At 38.6% G+C, this 20,553-nt stretch overlaps 7 protein-coding genes across 11 annotated transcripts in view; 3 read left to right on the forward strand and 4 right to left on the reverse strand.

Moving 5' to 3' along the window:
• Window positions 1-1,842, forward strand: part of Mtp (microsomal triacylglycerol transfer protein) — a 4,094-nt gene extending 2,252 nt beyond the window's left edge. Inside the window, exon 4 of the mRNA XM_018034974.2 lies at window positions 3-1,842. Within this exon, the coding sequence (XP_017890463.1) occupies window positions 3-1,748 (1,746 nt within the window). The 3' untranslated portion in view covers window positions 1,749-1,842. The remainder of the gene's footprint in view (window positions 1-2) is intronic.
• A 440-nt stretch (window positions 1,843-2,282) lies between these two features.
• Window positions 2,283-4,929, forward strand: LOC108631624 (bone morphogenetic protein 2). Its single transcript, XM_018035724.2, has 3 exons — window positions 2,283-3,500; window positions 3,617-3,876; window positions 3,959-4,929. The coding sequence occupies exons 1-3, from the start codon at window positions 3,241-3,243 to the stop codon at window positions 4,465-4,467; spliced, it is 1,029 nt and encodes a 342-aa protein (XP_017891213.1). The 5' UTR covers window positions 2,283-3,240; the 3' UTR covers window positions 4,468-4,929.
• A 162-nt stretch (window positions 4,930-5,091) lies between these two features.
• LOC108632000 (long-chain-fatty-acid--CoA ligase 1) lies at window positions 5,092-11,018 on the forward strand. Of its 3 annotated transcripts, none has more exons than XM_026818616.1 (9): window positions 5,094-5,562; window positions 5,679-6,472; window positions 7,064-7,187; window positions 8,009-8,345; window positions 8,514-8,982; window positions 9,064-9,354; window positions 9,510-9,731; window positions 9,954-10,271; window positions 10,418-11,018. In XM_026818616.1, the coding sequence occupies exons 2-9, from the start codon at window positions 6,398-6,400 to the stop codon at window positions 10,553-10,555; spliced, it is 1,974 nt and encodes a 657-aa protein (XP_026674417.1). In that variant the 5' UTR covers window positions 5,094-5,562; window positions 5,679-6,397; the 3' UTR covers window positions 10,556-11,018. The 3 variants fall into 3 exon arrangements, with proteins under 3 accessions (XP_026674501.1, XP_026674417.1, XP_026674452.1); XM_026818651.1 differs by having other exon boundaries at window positions 6,282-6,472; XM_026818700.1 differs by having other exon boundaries at window positions 5,092-6,472; window positions 8,517-8,982.
• Vti1a (Vesicle transport through interaction with t-SNAREs 1a) lies at window positions 10,829-12,428 on the reverse strand. The gene is made up of 4 exons (XM_018036309.2): window positions 12,291-12,428; window positions 12,089-12,147; window positions 11,444-11,794; window positions 10,829-11,370 (listed from the first exon to the last, which is right to left on the reverse strand). The coding sequence occupies exons 1-4, from the start codon at window positions 12,379-12,381 to the stop codon at window positions 11,218-11,220; spliced, it is 654 nt and encodes a 217-aa protein (XP_017891798.1). The 5' UTR covers window positions 12,382-12,428; the 3' UTR covers window positions 10,829-11,217.
• A 583-nt stretch (window positions 12,429-13,011) lies between these two features.
• Window positions 13,012-16,076, reverse strand: SpdS (Spermidine Synthase). 3 transcript variants are annotated; one of them, XM_026819064.1, is made up of 5 exons: window positions 15,317-16,076; window positions 14,436-14,556; window positions 14,084-14,330; window positions 13,712-13,941; window positions 13,012-13,438 (listed from the first exon to the last, which is right to left on the reverse strand). In XM_026819064.1, exons 2-5 carry the CDS (start codon window positions 14,478-14,480, stop codon window positions 13,271-13,273), a joined length of 690 nt encoding a protein of 229 aa, XP_026674865.1. In that variant the 5' UTR covers window positions 14,481-14,556; window positions 15,317-16,076; the 3' UTR covers window positions 13,012-13,270. The 3 variants fall into 3 exon arrangements, with proteins under 3 accessions (XP_026674865.1, XP_017890958.1, XP_026674893.1); XM_018035469.2 differs by having other exon boundaries at window positions 15,084-16,076; XM_026819092.1 differs by lacking the exon at window positions 15,317-16,076 and adding an exon at window positions 15,084-15,172 and having other exon boundaries at window positions 14,436-14,527.
• Window positions 16,077-16,470: 394 nt separating this feature from the next.
• LOC108631981 (cytochrome P450 6B1-like) lies at window positions 16,471-19,306 on the reverse strand. Its single transcript, XM_018036258.2, has 5 exons — window positions 18,803-19,306; window positions 18,075-18,591; window positions 17,419-17,640; window positions 17,005-17,256; window positions 16,471-16,712 (listed from the first exon to the last, which is right to left on the reverse strand). Exons 1-5 carry the CDS (start codon window positions 19,121-19,123, stop codon window positions 16,546-16,548), a joined length of 1,479 nt encoding a protein of 492 aa, XP_017891747.1. The 5' UTR covers window positions 19,124-19,306; the 3' UTR covers window positions 16,471-16,545.
• Window positions 19,307-19,619: 313 nt separating this feature from the next.
• Window positions 19,620-20,553, reverse strand: part of LOC108631932 (uncharacterized) — an 8,360-nt gene continuing 7,426 nt past the window's right edge. Inside the window, exon 12 of the mRNA XM_018036211.2 lies at window positions 19,620-20,113. Within this exon, the coding sequence (XP_017891700.2) occupies window positions 19,944-20,113 (170 nt within the window). The 3' untranslated portion in view covers window positions 19,620-19,943. The remainder of the gene's footprint in view (window positions 20,114-20,553) is intronic.

The raw sequence follows: 20,553 nt of genomic DNA on the forward strand, positions 1-20,553 counted from the left end.
AGGTGATTGAAGAACAACGCAGCGCGCTCGAGGCTTCGTCTTTAGGGACAATCAAGTCCGCTTCAGCCTTCCTAAAACTGATACCGCTGATAAAAATGTCCACCGCCGAGGATCTATTAAAGATCCTGAAGAGTCCACGGAATCGTCAAATAAAATCCCAGTTGCTAGACATGTACGGCGCGGCCTCGTCGATTGCTAGTCACCAGGCTGCTATGAAGGTGCTTCAGCAGGATGAAATTGGCGACGACACCGAGAGGTACCTCTGGGCCTTGTCCTTGTCCCCGAGTCCCAGTGCCGAAGTTGCTAAGAATATTTTAAAACGGTCAGAGGAGACTCATCCGAATGACAAAGTATCCGAGACGATTACTTTAACTGCAGCCGCGATGGCGCGTCACTTGGAATCTTCAGTGGCCATAGACAAAGCCAGAGTCAGTTTAGAAATTGGTTTGGACAGTTGCACTGGCGAGGAATGTAAACTGAAATTCCTGAGGGGTTTGAGGAACCTCAGGAGCAAAGCTGCGCTGCCGGTGTTGTTGAAATTTGCTGTAGGCGATAACAAAGCTCTCAGCGTAGCCGCTTGGAAAGCTATAGCGGTCCTTCCGAAGGACTCCGTGACGGATGAGGTGAAGAAAGCCGCGCGAAGAGTATTTTATCAGTTGGATGTACCGAAGAGAGACAGCAGCGCTAGGACTTTCGCTTTGGACATTATTTTAGAAATCAATCCTACCAAACAAGATCTTAAAAATTTGATAAAGTATCTGAGCAGTCCCGACTCAGCTTATGAAGTGAAGAAGTACGCCAGCCAACGCTTGGAGCAGCTCTCAGACACCAATCCACAATTCTCCGACTTATTGAAACAAGTTTTAATGGAAAACGAGTCGATGAGAAGAGATATTAACATCTATAATGCTTTTATTGAAAAGGGATTAAGCACTGCTTTCACCAGAAACTTTTTAAAATCCATAGACAGTAACGGATCGCTAGTAACTGTTCAGGAAATCCAGTCAGGATTGATGAAGAGAGGAATAGTGGACGTTGTTTTCGAGGTAGGAGATCATGAAGAAGCTCTCTTCTCGTTAGGATTATTCGCCGGTGGCTTGTCCAGTTTCGTTTCGTCGAGTCAAGACGAAGAAGATAATGCCGACGAAGAAGCAGCCACAGCGGGGATGGAGATCGATTTCCTTGGTGTTGGGATCAGACCGTTCGTGTTCTTTTCTGGTCAGGGTGAATTAATGGGTCACGTTTGGTCTGGAACGGCCTCGGAAAGAACACCGGCGTTCCAAGCTCTGGCTGCTCTTCACAATCACCGTGAATACATTCCTCTGAGCTCCGGCGTCATTGCCGAAATCGATGTTCAAGGTGCCACGAGTTTCGACTTGGCCGGACAGATTCAGTTGAGCCTCTGGTCCAGGAATGCTCAATCATTGGTGGATCTCAAAGCCGGAATAGTGGTGCAAGGTGGCACTAAAGTGAAATCGGACTTCGTGCAGAGCATGGCCGAGTTCTCGATGACTTTAGAACCGAAATTGGAATTAGCTACGGACGTAGATTTCTCGGGACCGGTTTCTCTGTGCATGAGGCTCAGTCAGCCAGAGAATTTGATCAAGTATCAGGTTTACAAAGTGGAGAGGATAACTGGGAGCAGGCATAAGCTTAGAAAAACTAGGAGAGTCAGAATCAATAGTCCTGGCAGGTGTTATTTGTTGAATAGAAAAAATAACGAGATGTGCTCGAAGGTGTTCAGTTAATTATTTATTATTCGAACCCAGTTTTGTTATTTTTATTTTATTTGTAAGGATATTGAATGTTTTTAGGAACTTTTATACAAAGAATAAGGATAGCATATATGAATACATTCCTCTGAGCTCCGGCGTCATTGCCGAAATCGATGTTCAAGGTGCCACGAGTTTCGACTTGGCCGGACAGATTCAGTTGAGCCTCTGGTCCAGGAATGCTCAATCATTGGTGGATCTCAAAGCCGGAATAGTGGTGCAAGGTGGCACTAAAGTGAAATCGGACTTCGTGCAGAGCATGGCCGAGTTCTCGATGACTTTAGAACCGAAATTGGAATTAGCTACGGACGTAGATTTCTCGGGACCGGTTTCTCTGTGCATGAGGCTCAGTCAGCCAGAGAATTTGATCAAGTATCAGGTTTACAAAGTGGAGAGGATAACTGGGAGCAGGCATAAGCTTAGAAAAACTAGGAGAGTCAGAATCAATAGTCCTGGCAGGTGTTATTTGTTGAATAGAAAAAATAACGAGATGTGCTCGAAGGTGTTCAGTTAATTATTTATTATTCGAACCCAGTTTTGTTATTTTTATTTTATTTGTAAGGATATTGAATGTTTTTAGGAACTTTTATACAAAGAATAAGGATAGCATATTATATTTTAAAGAAACAATCGTCTTGTAGGTGGATAATGAAAACAGGTCGATACGAATGGTCTGAAGTATTTTTTGACCCATCCTAATTAAGCATGTTAAGAATAAATATTTATAGTACCGATCAAACAGACGGTAAAGCATTGTTATAAACATTATGTTCTACAGTACAAGTTTCGTATGCATTTATATCGTGTTCGAAACATTCCTACTCATGTGTTTTATGAGAAATTATATCAGGCGTAAGGCAGTAAAAAGATTACGTAAATTATATTAAACTAATTATAGTGAATTAGAATATAAAAAACCGAAAATCCTTTCAAAACTAAAATATAAAGCAGCGAACTATAGTTAGTTTAATATACTAATACACACAGGGTGTTACTTATTTCTTACATGAATTTAGAATCATACTAAATATCAAGCATTTTTCCATAAACATATTATTTTTCCCTCGGCAGAATAATTGTACGTTGATGAACATAATTCTTCGCGATTTATAAAAATATAATAACTTATAAGATGAATTTAAAAATCTATGAGACAGATCATAAATTAATATAATTGTAACTTTTTAGAAATATTTATACAAATAAAACAATGAATGAACCGATTTAATTTTTCTTGCATTACCCAAAAGTCAGAAGTGTCTGTTAATGATAAGAATATGATTGATATCCAGAAAAGCAATACAGACTTTCACCGGATTGGCGTGCTATTTATAATAAAATCAGTCCTTAAGCCACGGCTCAAACTAAGAAGGATCGAGCACGTCAGTTCGATTTTAAATCCGATCAACCTCGGTTCAAAAATCCGGCATAACTGAATCCTCAATCAGAAATTCAATTGTTCAACACAATGACACCTACTCAGTGCTTAATTTTATTTATCACCGGCACGTTTTGTGTTTACGGTTTATGGAGAACTGGCTCAATGTCGTGGGAAACGTCCACAGTGCACGCGAAAGCGTCGATTCAATTTGATCTCTCGATACCAACGTCGACACTTCACAGATCATTATCAAATAAGACAGCGAGGAGAATTGTAACTGAGAAAAGTCGTAAGAGGAAGTACAGAGGACTTGTGTCCAAATACATGCTGGAACTGTACCATAGAAGGTATCTAGATGTATTAAATTTATGAATAAAACAATAAATGAAATGATAAATCAAACGATGAATCAAGTGATGAATTAAATTTTATTTTTGCCAATCCCTTATCACTTGTACCAAAGATTAGACGTGGACGTAGTCAGAGCCGTGCAACCTATGCACACATCCAGTCCAACGATGGACGGTGCAAGGATCCTAGCGTTCACCGTGCCGCCTATAGACCCTAAGGAAATCCTAGAAGCAGCCGAGCTGCTTGGAGCGGCCGGGTCGATCCTAAGAGTGCGCGTGAATCATAAAAATGTCTCGGAATCTCGTAAATCGAGGAGTGACGACAACTGGAGAGCTTTCGACGTGACTTCGGCTGTGACTTTGAAAAGCAGCGGTAAAAACGATGATAGAATATTTAATTCCAACAATTATTGAATATCATCGATTTACATCATTAATTTATGTTACTGATTCAGGCGAAACAGTTAGATTTTGGGTTTACGGGAAAATCGGTTACCAGCCATTAGGAAACGGCCCTGTGTTGCTCCTAAGCTACAGCAAGTTGCGGAAGAAGATTTCACGCAGATCCGTTCACGAGGAGGATTTCATGCAAGAGGAGGAGGACGTCCCTTTAAGAAAAAGACGCAGGAACTCGTGCAGGAGGCGTCCCTTGTATGTGGACTTCGCGTTGATAGCGTACGACGAGTGGGTCGTTGCCCCGCCGGGCTACGAAGCTTATCAGTGCCTCGGGAAATGCTTTTATCCGTTCGGGGACCACTTGAGCCCCACCAAACACGCGATCGTTCAGACGCTGGTACACGGGGCACTTCAGGGAGTCGGGAACGGGAACAGGCCAGTCGGCAGGGCTTGCTGCGTACCGACCAGGCTAGCACCCACCAGTTTGCTTTATCTCGACGCCAGCGGAACGTTGACTTATCAATACGGTTACGAGGATATGGTCGTTGCTGAGTGCGGCTGTCGGTAGCGCAACTGATTTTACAAATTAATCCATTTGTCTCATATACTTCCGGCAGAGAGGAACAGAGTTCCTCTCTGCTTCCGGTTATGAATGTTATAATAATATAATGTTTCGTATAATGATTGATACATTAGCGATGCAAATGGATTAGCTATTACTACTTGTATGATATGGAATAATTACATCGTGTAGAAGAATTATTAATAATGAAAATGATGCGTAATAAACTGTTATAAAGGTATCCGACTTAGCAGAGGAGAATTTATAGAATGGCTGAACAAAATACAAATGCCGATCATAAACGCTGATAGGATTTATGGAACGAAGTAATAAAATGGGGTAAGATCAAGGAAACGAGTGAAACTATCGTAAGCGTTCTCAATCTCGTGAAATCTAGAAAACCGCGAAATAGTTTAACGAGGCCGTTCCGAGTGATCCGAAAGTGCACTTCCCTCGATGTTGATCGATCATCTTTTGGAGTAAATATATTTGAAGTAAATAGATTGGCTTCGGTCCAAGCGGCGAGTTTGGTGGCCAGTCGAGGACGCTGCCTCGCGCTGGCTAGCAGAGGCGGCAGGTCTACTCTGTATTTAAATATAGTCGAAGAGATCTACCAAGAGTAGAGCTGGATGGCAGCTAGTCTTATGCGCGACCCACTGATACCAGCCGCTCCTCTCGGTGGAGCAGCGATTAATCGTTTCGATCGATCGTTACGATTTCCCATGAACTGGTGAACGTTCCTCGACCCGGTGACACTTTTCATTAAATTTAGTCGAAAGTGTAGCCTCGACTCTTCGAGGGGAGGCGAGCTTCGGTTTCGTTCCATTTCGTGTGATCGCGTAATCTCTGGCCAAAATCATCCCACGGATCTTCTCTTAGTGATTTAAGGCGTAATCGCTGGCCAAAGTCAACTTCCGAAGTGATCGAAGCAGTAATATTATACAGAATCGTCTTCAGATGATCAGAGAGTCTTTAGCCAAAGTAAAGTCTTAAATGATTTTAGTTAGAATCGTCTTTCAAAGTGATCTGGACGTAAGCTCTGGTCAGAACCGAAGGGACCTGCTAACTGCTGTGATCTCTCCTGACGGGTAACCCTTTGAGGTGATCCAAGTGTAATTTTGGCTAGAAAGTTCTTGTTCCCAGTGAATCCATAATCCTCGTTAAATACTTATTCAGAGGGGGCAAGAATTATTGATTTGTGAATTTATTGCTTCAAGCTAATTGATCTGTGCTCCTTAAAATTAATTCGAAATTATTCTGTGCAATCGTTTCCCGTTTATGAAATTGCGAACTCTAATTTCTATTCATAATCTCGTCAAGAGTCTCTTCGACAGTCAGAAAATATAATTTTCCTCGACAGACAGCCTTGAAATTTTATTTGAAACGGTGTGCTTTTTCGAAGCCTTGATGTAATTTTGACTATTTCATTCTGAAATCGCATCATCACGTCAATCTGACGGTCTCGCACAAATCTCAATCACTTGACCGTGCAATTCTGGCCAAAATCTCGTCCTGGTATCAGATATTTCGCGTCAATCAACCTTGCGAGTCTATTTTCACGGATTTCGAGTGGTCAACGTGTAATCTTGACTCTCGGAACATCTAAGGCAGCACCCAAGCGAAATCAAAAGGTCAATTGGTGATCTAACATGGTCGTATTTACGACGTTCTAAAAGTACGATTTTTAATATCGTCCTTTAAAGCATTTCACTCAACTTGTCAGTAGTGACGAAGTTTCAAGTAAAGAGTGTAATCTCTGACAAGATTCGAATCAACCAGTGATCATTACTTCGTTCCAATATTTCAATTGCCTTGCCAAGTGAGACTCGATCAAGCTCCTGCGATTCCGAACAGGATTTCATTCTTAAATCAACCTGTGCAATCCTGAAGTGAAACAGGATCAGCCCGTGACCACAACGGGCCTCACGTTGGAGATATGACGTCCGGCTGCTTCGCACCACCGCCGCTTCGACCACCGATCGACTTGAACGATCAATCTGACACAGTCAAGGTACGAATTATAAATTCCGAATGAAATTCATACAAAAATTTATTTTAAATAAATTAAAAAATGACTGGATCGGTATTGTAATTTATATGTCACATTATTTTAGGTCAAATAATAACAATTTGTTTTGTCAATCTTTTAAATTAAATAAATGCATATTTTATTTCTATCACTTATAATTAAGGTAACGATTAACGTTTTTCTGATTCACTTTGTATATAAAACGCTTAATTATACGCGATTGCAATAAAAATTGAGTACGTATTCCTTGCAAATACATTTAATCACTAAAATATTTTCTGACGAAATTCGCGTGGCACGCGGGTATGTGTGCGTTCTCGCTTGAATGCGTGCACTCGTGTGGGTGGACAGACTTGTTGCACAAGCTGCTTGGCACGGTGTCCAAAGCGTCGCGTGACACTGGTTCACGTGGTGGTGGTGCTTTAGCAAGGAACCACCGTGACATCGATCGTTCACATTTGTTCTTGTAATCGTCCAACGGTTACCATAAAATACGTAATTTTATTATAAAATGTATCTAAGAATTCTCAATGTTCAAGTAATTTTAGACGAAGTTTCACGCGCTTTTAACAGGGCACCGATCTGATAAGAGTGTCGAGGTTTTATCCAGGCAGCAAAGAAGGGAAATTCATTAGTTTCATCTACGAGGATACGAGGACACTTTACGACGGTTTCCGAAAAGGTGCCAAAGAGTCAAGTAAGTATAAAAAAGACTTCTAACTTTTTGAATATTGTTGTATTTTAGATTCTTTAATAACATAGGTAGAAGCAGAAGTTCAGAATTAATGAACTAGTTTCACTCCTCAATTTTTATTCGAACTACATTTTCCTTAATCAAACCATTTCAATATAATTTTTTTCATGTTTCACACAAGATTTTCTCGTTGCAACTGTGTTAGATACTATTGAATCAGTTACTGGCGTTCGTCAAAATCTAAGTTGGCGCGAGTCGGCAATTAAAATTCCTGGGCCACCGCGTGGCCTTAGCAATACATATCTGCCCATCTTCTTCTTCCTCCTTGATACTTGTTTTAAAATTAAATGTAAACACACTCGCGCGAGCGATTTATCCTCGAGCCTCGCCTACGAGAATTCCCAAACTGTCCACATGTTCGCGAACTGTACATGTATACTGTATCTACTCTATTGACTCTCTTGATCCTCCACAATACACATTGTAACGTGCAATGCGTAAATTATAAAATGCAATAGAACGTAAATTTGTAGTGCATAACTTTTAAAATGCAATAAGTACATAAATCTTTTTCTGTCTCATCTAGTTTATTATAATAAAATCGCACACTGTCTTGTTTACTTCAATAAATAATTAAATAAATTGATTTATGCATCTTCTCTATTTATTACTCTCCTGTTTTTTCACAACACGAAACACGTAAATGCATTAATTATAAAATGCAATATGTCTCATTCATTTTATTATAATTCAACGACTTTTTATCTTTTGAATGATTAAATGAATAAATAAATAAATAGATTTATTTATTTTTCATTAAATAGACAATGGCCGTTGTCTGGGTTGGAGGGACAGTCCCAGCAAGCCCTATCAGTGGATTCACTACAACGAGACCCTGCTCAGAGCGAAGAACTTCGGTTCTGGATTGATCTCGTTAGGCTTGTCTCCTGGATCCCAAACATTGGTAGGATTATACAGTATAAACTGTCCTGAATGGATCCTCACAGAGCAAGGCTGCTACACCTATTCGTTGGTGGTCGTACCATTATACGACACCTTGGGCCCCGATGCCTGCGCCTTCATAATCAAACAGGCTGAGATCAACGTCGTTATCTGTGAAAACGACAAGAAGTGCAATTTGCTCCTGGACAAAGCCCCAAGGTATTTACCACTAAATCATTTTTATTTCATCACATTAACTAATTCTCATTGAGTCTCGATTTTAACAAGAATGAGTGACAGTAAAATTTTATTAAAAATTGCACTATTGCATATATTAATATTAAAGCGAGCATGGATTAGTTAAGAAGTGAAACAAATTAATTTCAGAAGCCTGAGAAAATTGATAGTAATCAAAGAAGTGAAGCAGACGACAATTCAGAGAGCGAAGAACCGTGGGGTGGAGGTGCTGAAGTTTGAAGACGTGGAGCGGCTAGGAGCTCAGAAGAATCATCCAGAGATTCCACCGAAGATCAACGATCTCTGCACCATCTGCTACACGTCTGGTACCACGGGCAACCCTAAGGGTGTGATGCTGACGCATCAGAACGTGATGGCAGGTATCTGCGCGGTCCTGCTGCAACTGGGGGACCAAAAACCTTCGTACAAGGACACTATGATCAGTTTCTTACCGTTGGCTCAAATGTTGCAACGCTGCTGTGAGAACGGAATGTATATGGTCGGTGGTGCCGTGGGATTTTACAGTGGGAACATCAAACTTTTAACGGACGACATGAAGGCTCTCAGGCCAACCGTGATGCCAGCTGTCCCTAGGCTATTAAATAGAATGTACGACAAGGTATGTGAAACATATATAAAGAATCACATTTGTACAATAAGTCTTCGTTTCATTAAAATGTATGAGGTTCTCATTATCTAGGTTCAAACAGAACTTCAAAGATCCTGCTTGAAGCGATTAGTGTTCAGTCTAGGCATGCGAGCCAAGGAGGGTGAAATCAAGAAGGGTGTCATTAGGACCAACAGTGTATGGGACAAATTGACTTTTGGAAAGATCAGAGAGTCGACAGGAGGAAGAGTTAGACTGATGATGGTCGGTTCAGCCCCCTTGGCAGGGAACGTGTTAACGTTCACGAGATGTGCCTTGGGATGCTTGGTGGTCGAAGGATACGGCCAGACCGAGTGCTGCGCGCCCATCACTCTCACGGTCCAGGTTCGTCTCCTATTTTTTAAACTACTAACGAGATTATGAAATGGAAGTCTACGAGAATAAATTCCTTTAAAGTAATTCTTATTTATTTCAATGTATCTAAGTGTATTGTGCTTGCGTTTGGCCGCGGGCGTTGAGGATATAAATGATTGTAACAGGGCGACGCAACACCGGAACACGTAGGTCCACCTGTGCCATGTTGCTGCGTGAAATTGGTCGATGTGCCGGAAATGGAGTATTACGCCAAGAAAAATCAGGGCGAGGTCTGCGTGAAGGGGACGAACGTGTTCATGGGCTACTTCAAGGACCCGGAGAAGACCGCCCAAGTTATAGATGAGTTCGGTTGGCACCACACCGGGGACGTTGGCATGTGGCTGCCTGTGAGTAAACACTGCCCCTCGCATTATGTAAAACGTATATTTTAATGCGGTATTTCTTCACCAGAGCAAATGCAAATTAATAGAAATCTAGTTCAGTTATATACAGTTTCTCCATGTTCAATGTTTGTAAAAAATATTCTCGAAATTAAATATTGAACAGTTCCTGTGAATATTAGATAGACGAGAATTTCAAATTACTATTTTAGTATTCATTTTTCATAGAACGGAACGCTGAAGATAATCGACAGGAGAAAACACACGTTCAAGCTTTCGCAGGGTGAATACATAGTGCCGGAGAAGATTGAGGGCACCTATCTGCGGAGCCAGTATATTCACCAAGTGTTCGTTCACGGTGAATCGTTGAAGTCGTGCATAGTTGGTATAGTCGTGCCCGACGTGGACGTTGTTAAATGTTGGGCCGTTGAAAACGGTATACCAGGCATGTTGAGCGTGTTGTGCGCTAATCAACAAGTGAAGCAGTTGATAATGGACGACATGCTGTCCTGGGGGAAGGAGGCTGGCTTAAAATCGTTTGAACAGGTGAGAAATAGGTCATACTGATTATACAATCGTGATCTGTTATGTGAATATATTCATTATAAAATTGTTGCTCATTCGTGCATAGATACGTCCTAATCTAATCGTTCCGTAAATTGAAATATCATAACATAACGTTTGGTTACCAGGTAAAGGATATTTATCTTCATCCGGATCCGTTTTCGGTACAGAACGGGCTTCTAACGCCGAACCTGATGATGAAACGACCTCAGCTGAAGGAGTATTTCAAACCACAGATAGACGATCTCTATCGACACTTGGACTGACACCCAGACTGATCTTGAGCATCGTCCACCTTGATCCTTCAACATCTTCCAGCTAGCATTCAATTCAACACAAGGTCATCCTCTTTTTTTTTATTTGTCAGGCAACCGCAGAATAAAAATAGTTTCCATTGATTTTTAAAATACGCATACATATATACGTACATATATCTTTTGTTTTCTGATTTGTAAAAAAAATGTATATTTTTTAAAAAATGATTCTTGTCTTCTTAATAATACGAATTTCCATTACAGAGAAGTGAAATTAGAATTTAATTCTTTTTATTTAACATAATTTATTTCCATAGTTCTCACATTTTTGCATAAAAACTGGTAATAAGTCACTTATCACCCTCCTTAGATGTATACAATTTGTGTGTATAAAAAATTAAATACCGTTGACTGGAAACAGAGAAGGGAAAAGAACTGATCTACAGGAAATATAATGTGAATTAATTAATTGAAATAATCTCCATAAACCTTAATTACATGAAATCCTTCAGTTCGCTAATGCAATTCATTAATCAGCGTGAGTAAACCTGGTCAAGCAACAATTGGCTCATTGTCAGTAAGTTAAATGCCTTAGTTCATGATAAATAAATAATACCTCCAGAGGAAGTTATGCGATATCCCAACACACGTGAATATTTCCTTTGTATTTAGCCCTAAGATTTTAAACTATAGTACATAACGATACAGGCAACAATTATAAGCGTCAATGCTACTGCTGCTAGCACGAATCTCTGTTGAAGGCTTCTGAATATCATCCCTGAGAGTAACCGGGAACCACGACCCAGTTCAGCGTCCGTTTCTCGTAACTGGAAAAAGGAAAGTGGTTTAAAGAATGGGATAGCGATTTTATTTAACTAATATTTGCGAATAAATAATTACCTTTGTCCTTCCCCTCTGAATCGTCTCTCTCTGTACATGCAGCTCCTTAAGCACCTCTGACCCGATCTCCTCAGTCTCCAGAACCATTCGATACCCATTTTGCAACGTCCTCCCTGTTCTATCTATTCTCTCTGAAGTATCTAATAATCTTTTCTTTTGATCTTCGGTTATGCTGTTCTCCCATGAATCTTCTCTCGTTATTTCGATGCTGCTATCATCTCTAGGCTTCTTGGCTAGTTGAAATTCTTGGGTGAGGCGTTTTAGTTCAGCTCTGTGACTCTCGACGCGACCACGCAAGCGATCGCGGGATGAACTGTTCACTCCGCGAACTTCCAGCTCCATTTGCTCCAGCTAGAACAAGATCATTAGAAAAAAAATTGAGTGATCTCTGAATTAATATGTACGTCATTGTCAGTTTTAAATTCTAACAATAAGAATTATATGTTTGATGTAGCGAAACAGATTAGTTCTTAAGATTTTTTTATTAAATTAGACAGAAAGGATATTTCAGGAATTGAATTTAATCTATGACTGTTCAAGTGGACAAATGTATAAAAGTCGACTCTAACCCTAAAGAAGTGAGATTCTCAAGTGTTAGCTTCAATTGGAATTTAACATGTAATAAATAGAAATTCAATTTCTTACCAATTCCTGGGCTTCCTCGATCTGCCTGTCCACATCCTGAATAAGTTGCCTTTTTTCATCTGCAAAATTACGTCACGTGTATTGATTACTGTTTAATAAGATACACGTAATAACATTGCCTTTATACGAATGACAACGAGACTAGCGTGGTGATAACAAAATTCACTGTGATTCAGTGTTTTAATTAGTGGATACTCACTACCGTTTTGGGTCCTTATTTTACCAATTTTCGCTGTAATGTCAGCTGTCAAAACGGCGTATTGTTGCTCATAGTTGTCAATGAGCGACGCCATCTTAAACGTATTTCCATTGGAGACGAGTCGGTGGGTACGAAACCGTCCTGAAGTTAACTCCGCTCCGAGTGCAGCGAGTCCGTTTGTGGTGACGATGTGCATAGTGCAGTTTTATTGCTCGTTAATTTTTGCTTAAAATTGATGATATTGGAGTTGTGAGAAACCCAGAATTTGTTAAGTACTTCATCTAAAGTGCCCTCAACTTGTTTCAAGTGCTCATTACTTAGTTTTCGTGCCATTTCGAAAGAAGCTTTGGATTGTCCACGATCTTCGAAGCCCGGTTCCTCTCCAGATTTAAATCGAAGGTAACAGAAATTTTTATTTACGAATTGTAATTGTATAATTAGGAGATATAATGTTAAAAGATCTTCGATGTCCGAGTCTAATCGGAGTATCGGTTTATTAATATCGATAAGTCAAGATATTTGCATGTTGTAAACGAAAGTTCGTCTCTTTTGAGATTCTTCTCATCTAACGCTAAGTGGTTAGAGAAATCGGCGTAATAAAACACGAAATGACAAATTTCTCAGTAACTACGTGGTCAATCGATTGAAGATTTTCCAGAAGTGTTCTTTGTATTTCAAGTTTAGTCTTAATTTGGAAGTATCTTTGAATTAAAAACGTCAGGGCTACAAAATTGAAAATACGTGTATTCAAAACTATGACAATGATAGATTACATAAAGTACATTTAGAAAATGTAAGAATGTTTTATAAATTAGTTTTTCGTGTTAGCCATATATTACATTTTACTATGTCGCTGTATTTTATATTACAATGAAGGTACAAACATCTGATGAAATTATGTGATTTTTTTATGTCTGTGGTGATACTTGTTTGTCACTTGTACATTACGTATAAAAAAAAAATTAAGTCTTCATCTCTCGTCTTTACTGGCTAGTTTTTACATTTACATTTAGCGCATCGTTCAGCGTTTTCGTTATAAACCTTGGCAGAACGAATGCTGCTTGATGAACCTCGCTATTATAATATTTCATATTCATTTGATCCAGTTCTCTTTCAGTGAAAACTTTCTGTGCTTGTTTGAAATTCGTTTCCTGTAAATATATTTATAATACTTTTTACATGACAAATATAATTCATTGTACCTAGACTGCGGATTTTTTTTTACGAAATATAATAATTGACAAATGAAATTTAGATGTGCTTTGCTTTTTTAAATATCATAACATACATACACTTTGCTTCCAGTAATTTCTATGCTTTTATTAATTGCATTGTGCAAAATTCAGCACACTTCTATCTCTCATAGATGGATAAAAACCTGCAGTCTAATTGTATCTGTTACTTTTGAAAAATTGTATACTCACGGGACTCAATCCTCCCAGCACGAAACCGATTTGCCCTGTTGGGTAGGTGGGAACGGAAGCAACACCATAAGCAGTCACTGGAAATATTGCTTTGCAATGTTGTACCGTATCTTTCACGTGGTTCAGATTCAGCCAAGCAGTACCAGCTTGGCTGCACACGATTCCTCCGGGTTTCAACGCAGTCTTCATTAAGCTAAAGTACGATTCTTGAAATAGGCATTTTGCTGGACCTATATTACGTTTGAAATTATTAATATTACAATAGATTCGTGTAACAAATCATTGAACGAATTATAGGATTAGTTAAATTACAATAAATTAATTTAATAGAAGTCTGATAGAAGATTAAGATTCGATTATATATTTATTTACCAATGGGGTCACTGCTGTCTGTAATAATAACGTCAAATTCGCCTTGATGTTGTTTCAAAAATTGGAAACCATCTCCTACATTTAGGGTGACTTTAGGATGCTGCAATCCTATACCCATATGTGGTAAATACGTTTTAGACACTTCAAGTACTTTGGGGTCTATCTCTACTTGCGTTATTTGTTCCACTTGTGGGTGCTTGGCCACCTCTCGAGCCACACCTCCGTCTCCACCCCCTACTATCAAAACCTAAATCGAAAATTGACAAACATAGATGAAATCGTGAATGTACTGTTAAGAATGATAAGAATCTTATCGAGTTGAAGGAAAATATGTTTCATATGGATTAATTACCGTTTTCGGGTTCGGATGACTGCACAAGGGTAAAAATGCGATCATTTCTTGGTAAGCGAACTCGTCCCTCTCCGTGCATTGAATTATTCCATCTAAAATTAGGGTCCTTCCATATGATCTCCTACACGTGTTTGTAATTAAAACAATTTCTTTTTTTATCCGTTCTCTTTCTTAAATAAGTATTAAAAAAATAAATTTCCCATAACATCGGTTTTCAACAAAGTATTGATTCCATTCTTTTCTATGTGGAATTAATTGCAATACAAGGAAAGAAAAACTTTGAATGCACTCCGTTATATTCGTATCTATAAGCGTATGCTTGATGGTACATGACACGTATTTTTTCCATGTCAGAGATTAGATATAAATGACGAAATACGATGAAAACACGAAAGAAAGACGAGATTGTGCAAGCCAACGTTGATTAAACCAAGAATAGTATTCCTTTCAGTTCTCATCTACGCGTAGCTATCTTAGGAAAAATTTTTATGCGAGACAAAACATTTATCATAGTCAATTAAAAAAATAGATTTCTTTTATGCATTCACTTTTGATACTTTGATGTTCACGCGGAGAGTGTGTAATTTTTCATATATGCACAATGTCCCAAAATGGCCCGAATGTTACAAAAAGATCTGCTATATTTACGTGTCGATGACCATCACGTCTTGGTATTCGGATCGTTCACGGTGAAGGATTTTGACGACCTCCAGGGACAACGATACACCTGGCCAGAGATCGTCCACTTCGCTGAACCATCCCGGTTTAATCGCGTCCATTCTCGTCTCTCTTCTTTCCTCGTCCTTGCAGCTACGTGCTGTATACTATCACTTTACCACGACAGCCGAAGTAAATTTTCTCCTCTTTACTGCAATACCTACGAATGTATGCAGGGGAAGTAGTTTTGATGTTGCTCGACTCGCGATTCGAATCGACTGAATGGTACTGAGTTACAGAGCCAGGCGAGCAGAACAAATAAAATGAAATAATAATAAACTGGTAACAACGTCTCCTTTTTTTACGCGGCCAAACATGTTTGTCCTGTCCAACACTCGGGCTGAAACTCGTTCGTCAGAGTAAATGTAAAACACGAACATGTACACGTATAAAATTATTTTTGTGATTTTTACGGAAGATAAAACGCTTATCGGATCAATTTGAAAAAGTATCTTGATATCAATTCATGTCTTCGTATCTTTATATTTATATTTAGCTCTTTTATGATTGCATAAAATTCGTAGGCTAATCGTAATTATATTCGAGGTTAGATAAATTATCGTTTAGTAAATGGCCTGTGAACTTTTATACGGATTATCACGTTTCATTTACAATTTTAAATTTAGACTATCTTTCAGTTACAACAAAATATTAGTCCCGGTATTTAATGTATATGTTTAAAGACCTTTCAATTATATATTATAAATATATAGATAGAAAATTTACAATGAATTATTCTTCATTGTTTAATCTTTTCACTTATTTTACTAAAAAAGTCTATGAAATGTTAGAAGTTTGGTATCGGGGTCACAAAAGGAGAACGAATTTCACTAAAAATGAATTCTTGTAACAAATAGTACAATGAATTCGGCTCGACAGAATATTCATTAAAATAAATGAATTGGAGACTGTCGCGTAGTAAGCACAAACCTTCGAGTTATGGGAGCAAGAGCAGCGACTGAAACGAAACGCGACGTGAATCACGAATGGAAAGTTTCACGAGAGAGTATCTATGTATGTACGAGTTTGCTCGATTAGTATAACCTTTATCAGCATCCGTCTCCTCGAAGATAACTACCGCTTATTTAAGATAGACGACATACTTTTACATTAATTCTTCCTCATTATTCAAATGGTACTTAGAGGCTCGTTGTAAAGTGGAAGTTTCCGTCTTTAAAATAAATATCTAAAAATCTTCGGAACCGCTCGAATTTGATAAATTTTCGACGAAATAAATCTAACTATTCTCTTATGTCTAAATATAGAAACATTCTTAGGGAAATAAAACAGAGGTATGGGACAGTAAAGGGTTTATCCATTACTATATTATTCTACTAGTTTATTCATTACTACATTATTCTACTATTCCTTTTTACTACTGTACTGTAACTGGCTAATATTCCACTCTCGTCACTTTCAAATGTATACCTCCAATTGGTGCCAGTAACACGTGATTTGGGTCAAATTTGTAGGATGTCGTTTTTTCGCAAACGTCCACTTTGTAATTGCGGAAAAACGTGATCAGTCCGAGTTTCGTTTCGTATGTAGCAAACCGCTTGCCTATAGAAACAAGATAGTAAAATTATATAATTTTGTCTATGAATTGTAAGTGATCTAATTAAGGCATATAATAATTCCTTTGAGAATTTGTGACGTGGAAATTTTGATATGCAAAATGTTTAAAAAGATGTCTGATATAGAATTAAACACAAGTGGAGAAATTGTCTAAACTGCATGAAATGCATAGAAATATGCAGAACATTAAAAATAAAAAATCTCAATCCAAATTATGTTTTTCAAGTTGACATCGCAAATGTTTTGTTTTGTACAAGAATTTATGAGAGCAACTTACCAATGCAATTCCTGGGGCCGTCACCGAACGCTATGAAATGCATTGAATTTCTAGAGGTGACCGCTTCGTCACTGAATCGCTCAGGATCGAATTTGTCCGGATCTGGGTAGTAGGCCGGATCTCGTTGAATCGAGTAATACGGTATGTGTATGATAGTGCCCTTAGGTATGGTGATATTACTATTTTTGAAGGTATAATCGGTGACTGATTTTCTCTGTATAGTGTTTAACACTGGATACATTCTCAGTGTCTCTAGAATAATTAGTTAATACAATTTCAATTTTTGTCGGTAAACGAATGTTAAAATGGTCATGAGTAAAAATATTAGTAGAATTTGTTATAATGGTATCGTTAGTTAATTTTTTAGTATCAAACTTTATCTGCGATCAATATAGAAATTGAATAATTGAGCACCTTGGTATACTTGATCGAGGTACTTCAGTTTCTTTACATCCTCGTACTCCAAATTTCCATTGGATTTCGCATAATATTCTCTGATCTCTGCGCGCAGTTTATCCTGAATCTCATGGTTGCGCGCCAACTCGTACATGGCGTTGCCCATTGTAGTTGCGGACGTTTCGTAGCCGACGATCATAAACATACATACTTGGGCACTAAGGAGCTCATCGGATATTTCTGAAACATTTTCCAATTCTCAAACTCAAACGGACTTGTTGGGGCTAAGCTACTCGAAACAGATACGTGAGGCATGTATTAAAATCGGCAGGCCCAAAGGATAATCAGATTCTCTTACAGTTTAGGGCAGTGGTGGGCCCGCGGGCCAACTCCGGCCTGCGAAATTATTTAATCCGGCCCGCCGAGGGCCCATCGACATGGATAGTATATGGCCCGCTATAATTACGTTTTCACGGTCGAGAACTATAAAGTGCATTTTTTCTATAATTCTGGCCCTCCTCTAGAATTTCTTAAACTTTGTGGTCCCCCATTAAAAAAGTTTGCCCACCACTGGTTTAGGGCTTGGTCAATATTTTTGAGCCTCATGCCTCTATCAACTTCTGACCTTTCGTTATTGCAATTTAATATTGAGTGGCTCACTTTTGCCTACTTACGGATATCTGACATACTTTCGGGATGCTTCCTGATGTCTAAAATCACCTGAAGCAGATCCGTCATATGCATATTGTTTTCTTCCCTAAGTTTGGCGGTGTCCTTTAAAATTCTCAAGAAAAACGGCGAAAGCACTTTCTCGCTTACGACGTAACCCATGAGGTTGTACAGCCATGGCGCGAAGATTCTCATCTTGTGCCTGATGTGCCATTCGAGGTTGAAGTTCGTCGACCCCCTGAGTATACCCACAATCATGTCGTCAAGCGCCTGGATGTCCATCCCAAACGCACAGGAGCATATCACGTCCATCGTGTATCTCGCAGAGAGTGCCCTCACGTCTATTGGTTCTCCCTTGTCCACACTTTTTGACAAGCGTTTCTCAAACATTTGATTGCATTCCAGAATCAGAGGAAACATCTGCTTCATTTTACCGGTAGTGAATGCTGTATTCAGTTTTATTCGCAATGGTCGCCACCTCTCCGGCTCCAGGTTTACCAGGTTCATTGTTGTTGGGTCCGTCTGAGAAATTTTTTATTCTTATTGTAGGTCTCATAGAATGACTTCATTGTTATCCCATTTGAATAAATTAATATAATATAGTATAAGACTAGTAATAATGCCACTGCTATATTTTACATATGTATATTCTAGATATTCTATTAAGAGAATGAATTACAGATTAGGATTAATCTTAGAACAAAAGCAAAAATGTTTGTTGTACTTCTGATACCTTTTCGTAGACGCCAATGCCTCTGTCCATGAAGCTAGAAAAGTTTTTGATTAGAACTTCCCTGATTCTCTCTGTATCTATCAGAAGAAGAGCAGGCGAAGGCAAATAGAGGCCGACCATCTCCTCGTTTCGATAACGGGTATAAAGTTGATGCGCATACTCGGCCAAGGATATTTTTCCAAACATCAGGTCCTTGCCGTTACCAAATATCGGGGCTGGTCGCGGCCCAACCACCCCACGTCTTTTCCAAAAATGGAAACACGTCCAGTAGTACCAGGCGGCGATTAGTACAACGACCAAGCAGATTTCGAGATAGCCCATCGTTTTGCAATTTGCGATTGTTAGAATTTAAGGAATAGATCGTCTATTTATCGGAAGTTTGATAATTAGAAGAGTTTACTAAACGATTGCAGACGTATGTACAGTAAAATAACAATTTTGCAGTTGTTTCTTTACTCAGACTCGTGACGAACCGTATGCGAAGTGACAATTGAACTGCAATAGGTAGCAAAAATTCATTTTAAAAGTGCGATTATTCAACGAGATACTTCAAATGATAAGGATAGTCTTAATTTGAAGTTTAAATTGGTCATTATGTGCGATTATTTCCAAATGTAAAATTTACATAGATTATTACATTAGTTAAGCTGACTTATTTATTATAATAATTATCTCTTTCGTAAAGATAAAATTTGGGCATGAGAGTTGAATTTCTGAGTAGGTACTTAGTGTTGCTAATTTTTTTAGAATTCAAGTTGTCTATGATCAGTAATTTACTTTTATGGGCTCTGTATCAGCACGATAAAGTAAAACCATATTAACCATCAAACTGGTAAAACATTGATTTATTATTACTATTGTATTACAAAGGTTATTACATATGTACAAGTAATCTATGACATTATTAGTATTAGGATAACGCATGACGATTCTCCTTAGCTTCTTATCTTCATCCTCTTCAAGTATACTCCTCCTATCGGTATTGGCATCAATGACGAATCGACTTCATATTTCGTTATCGTCTTCTCGCAAACTTCAACCTTGTGATTATGAATACTGATACTATTGCAAGAATTGACAGAATTGTAACCTTGTCTGCCAATCTTTCTACGCGAGGCCAAGAAGCGTATGACGAATATGTTTAGCTTCCTATCTTCGTTATCTTCAAATATATTCCTCCTATGGGTACTGGTATCAATGATCCTGGATTGATTTCATATTTAGTTATCGTCTTCTCGCAAACTTCAACCCTGTGATTACGTAATATCGTAATAAGGCCGATCTTCGTCTGATAGATCGCGAAACGCGCACCTAAAACATATTAAGAACGACCATAGATTATTAAAAATTCATATTTCGACAGTAAAAATTCCTTCTATCTTTAAACTAGATCTTCCATTACTCTGATCTTCAAATCCCTTTAACAAGAATTTGATAGCAACCGTCAGTTATTGAAACATAATTTTCTGGTTAATTGCCAGAATTAGAATTGCGTGTAATACACGATATGTTTTGCTTAAGGATGTATTGGCTATACAGTCAATCCCAAAAGTTTATGCACTTTAGAAACGCATTTTTTAAAAAGAAATCAGACGTCGGAAGAACATTGCTAATAATAAACATAAAAAAAAAAATTTTCGATTTTTCCGAGATTTTTCCAAGGGGTATCCCTTCAATTTCTTCCAAATTTTCGTTTTTGGCCAATAACTCCCAAACCGTTGGACACACGGAAAAATTGCATAGGACCTTTC

The sequence above is a fragment of the Ceratina calcarata genome, unplaced genomic scaffold (genome assembly GCF_001652005.2).
Source record: "Ceratina calcarata isolate Rehan_Ccalc_2016 unplaced genomic scaffold, ASM165200v1 scaffold100.2, whole genome shotgun sequence".
Taxonomy (NCBI): domain Eukaryota; kingdom Metazoa; phylum Arthropoda; class Insecta; order Hymenoptera; family Apidae; genus Ceratina; species Ceratina calcarata.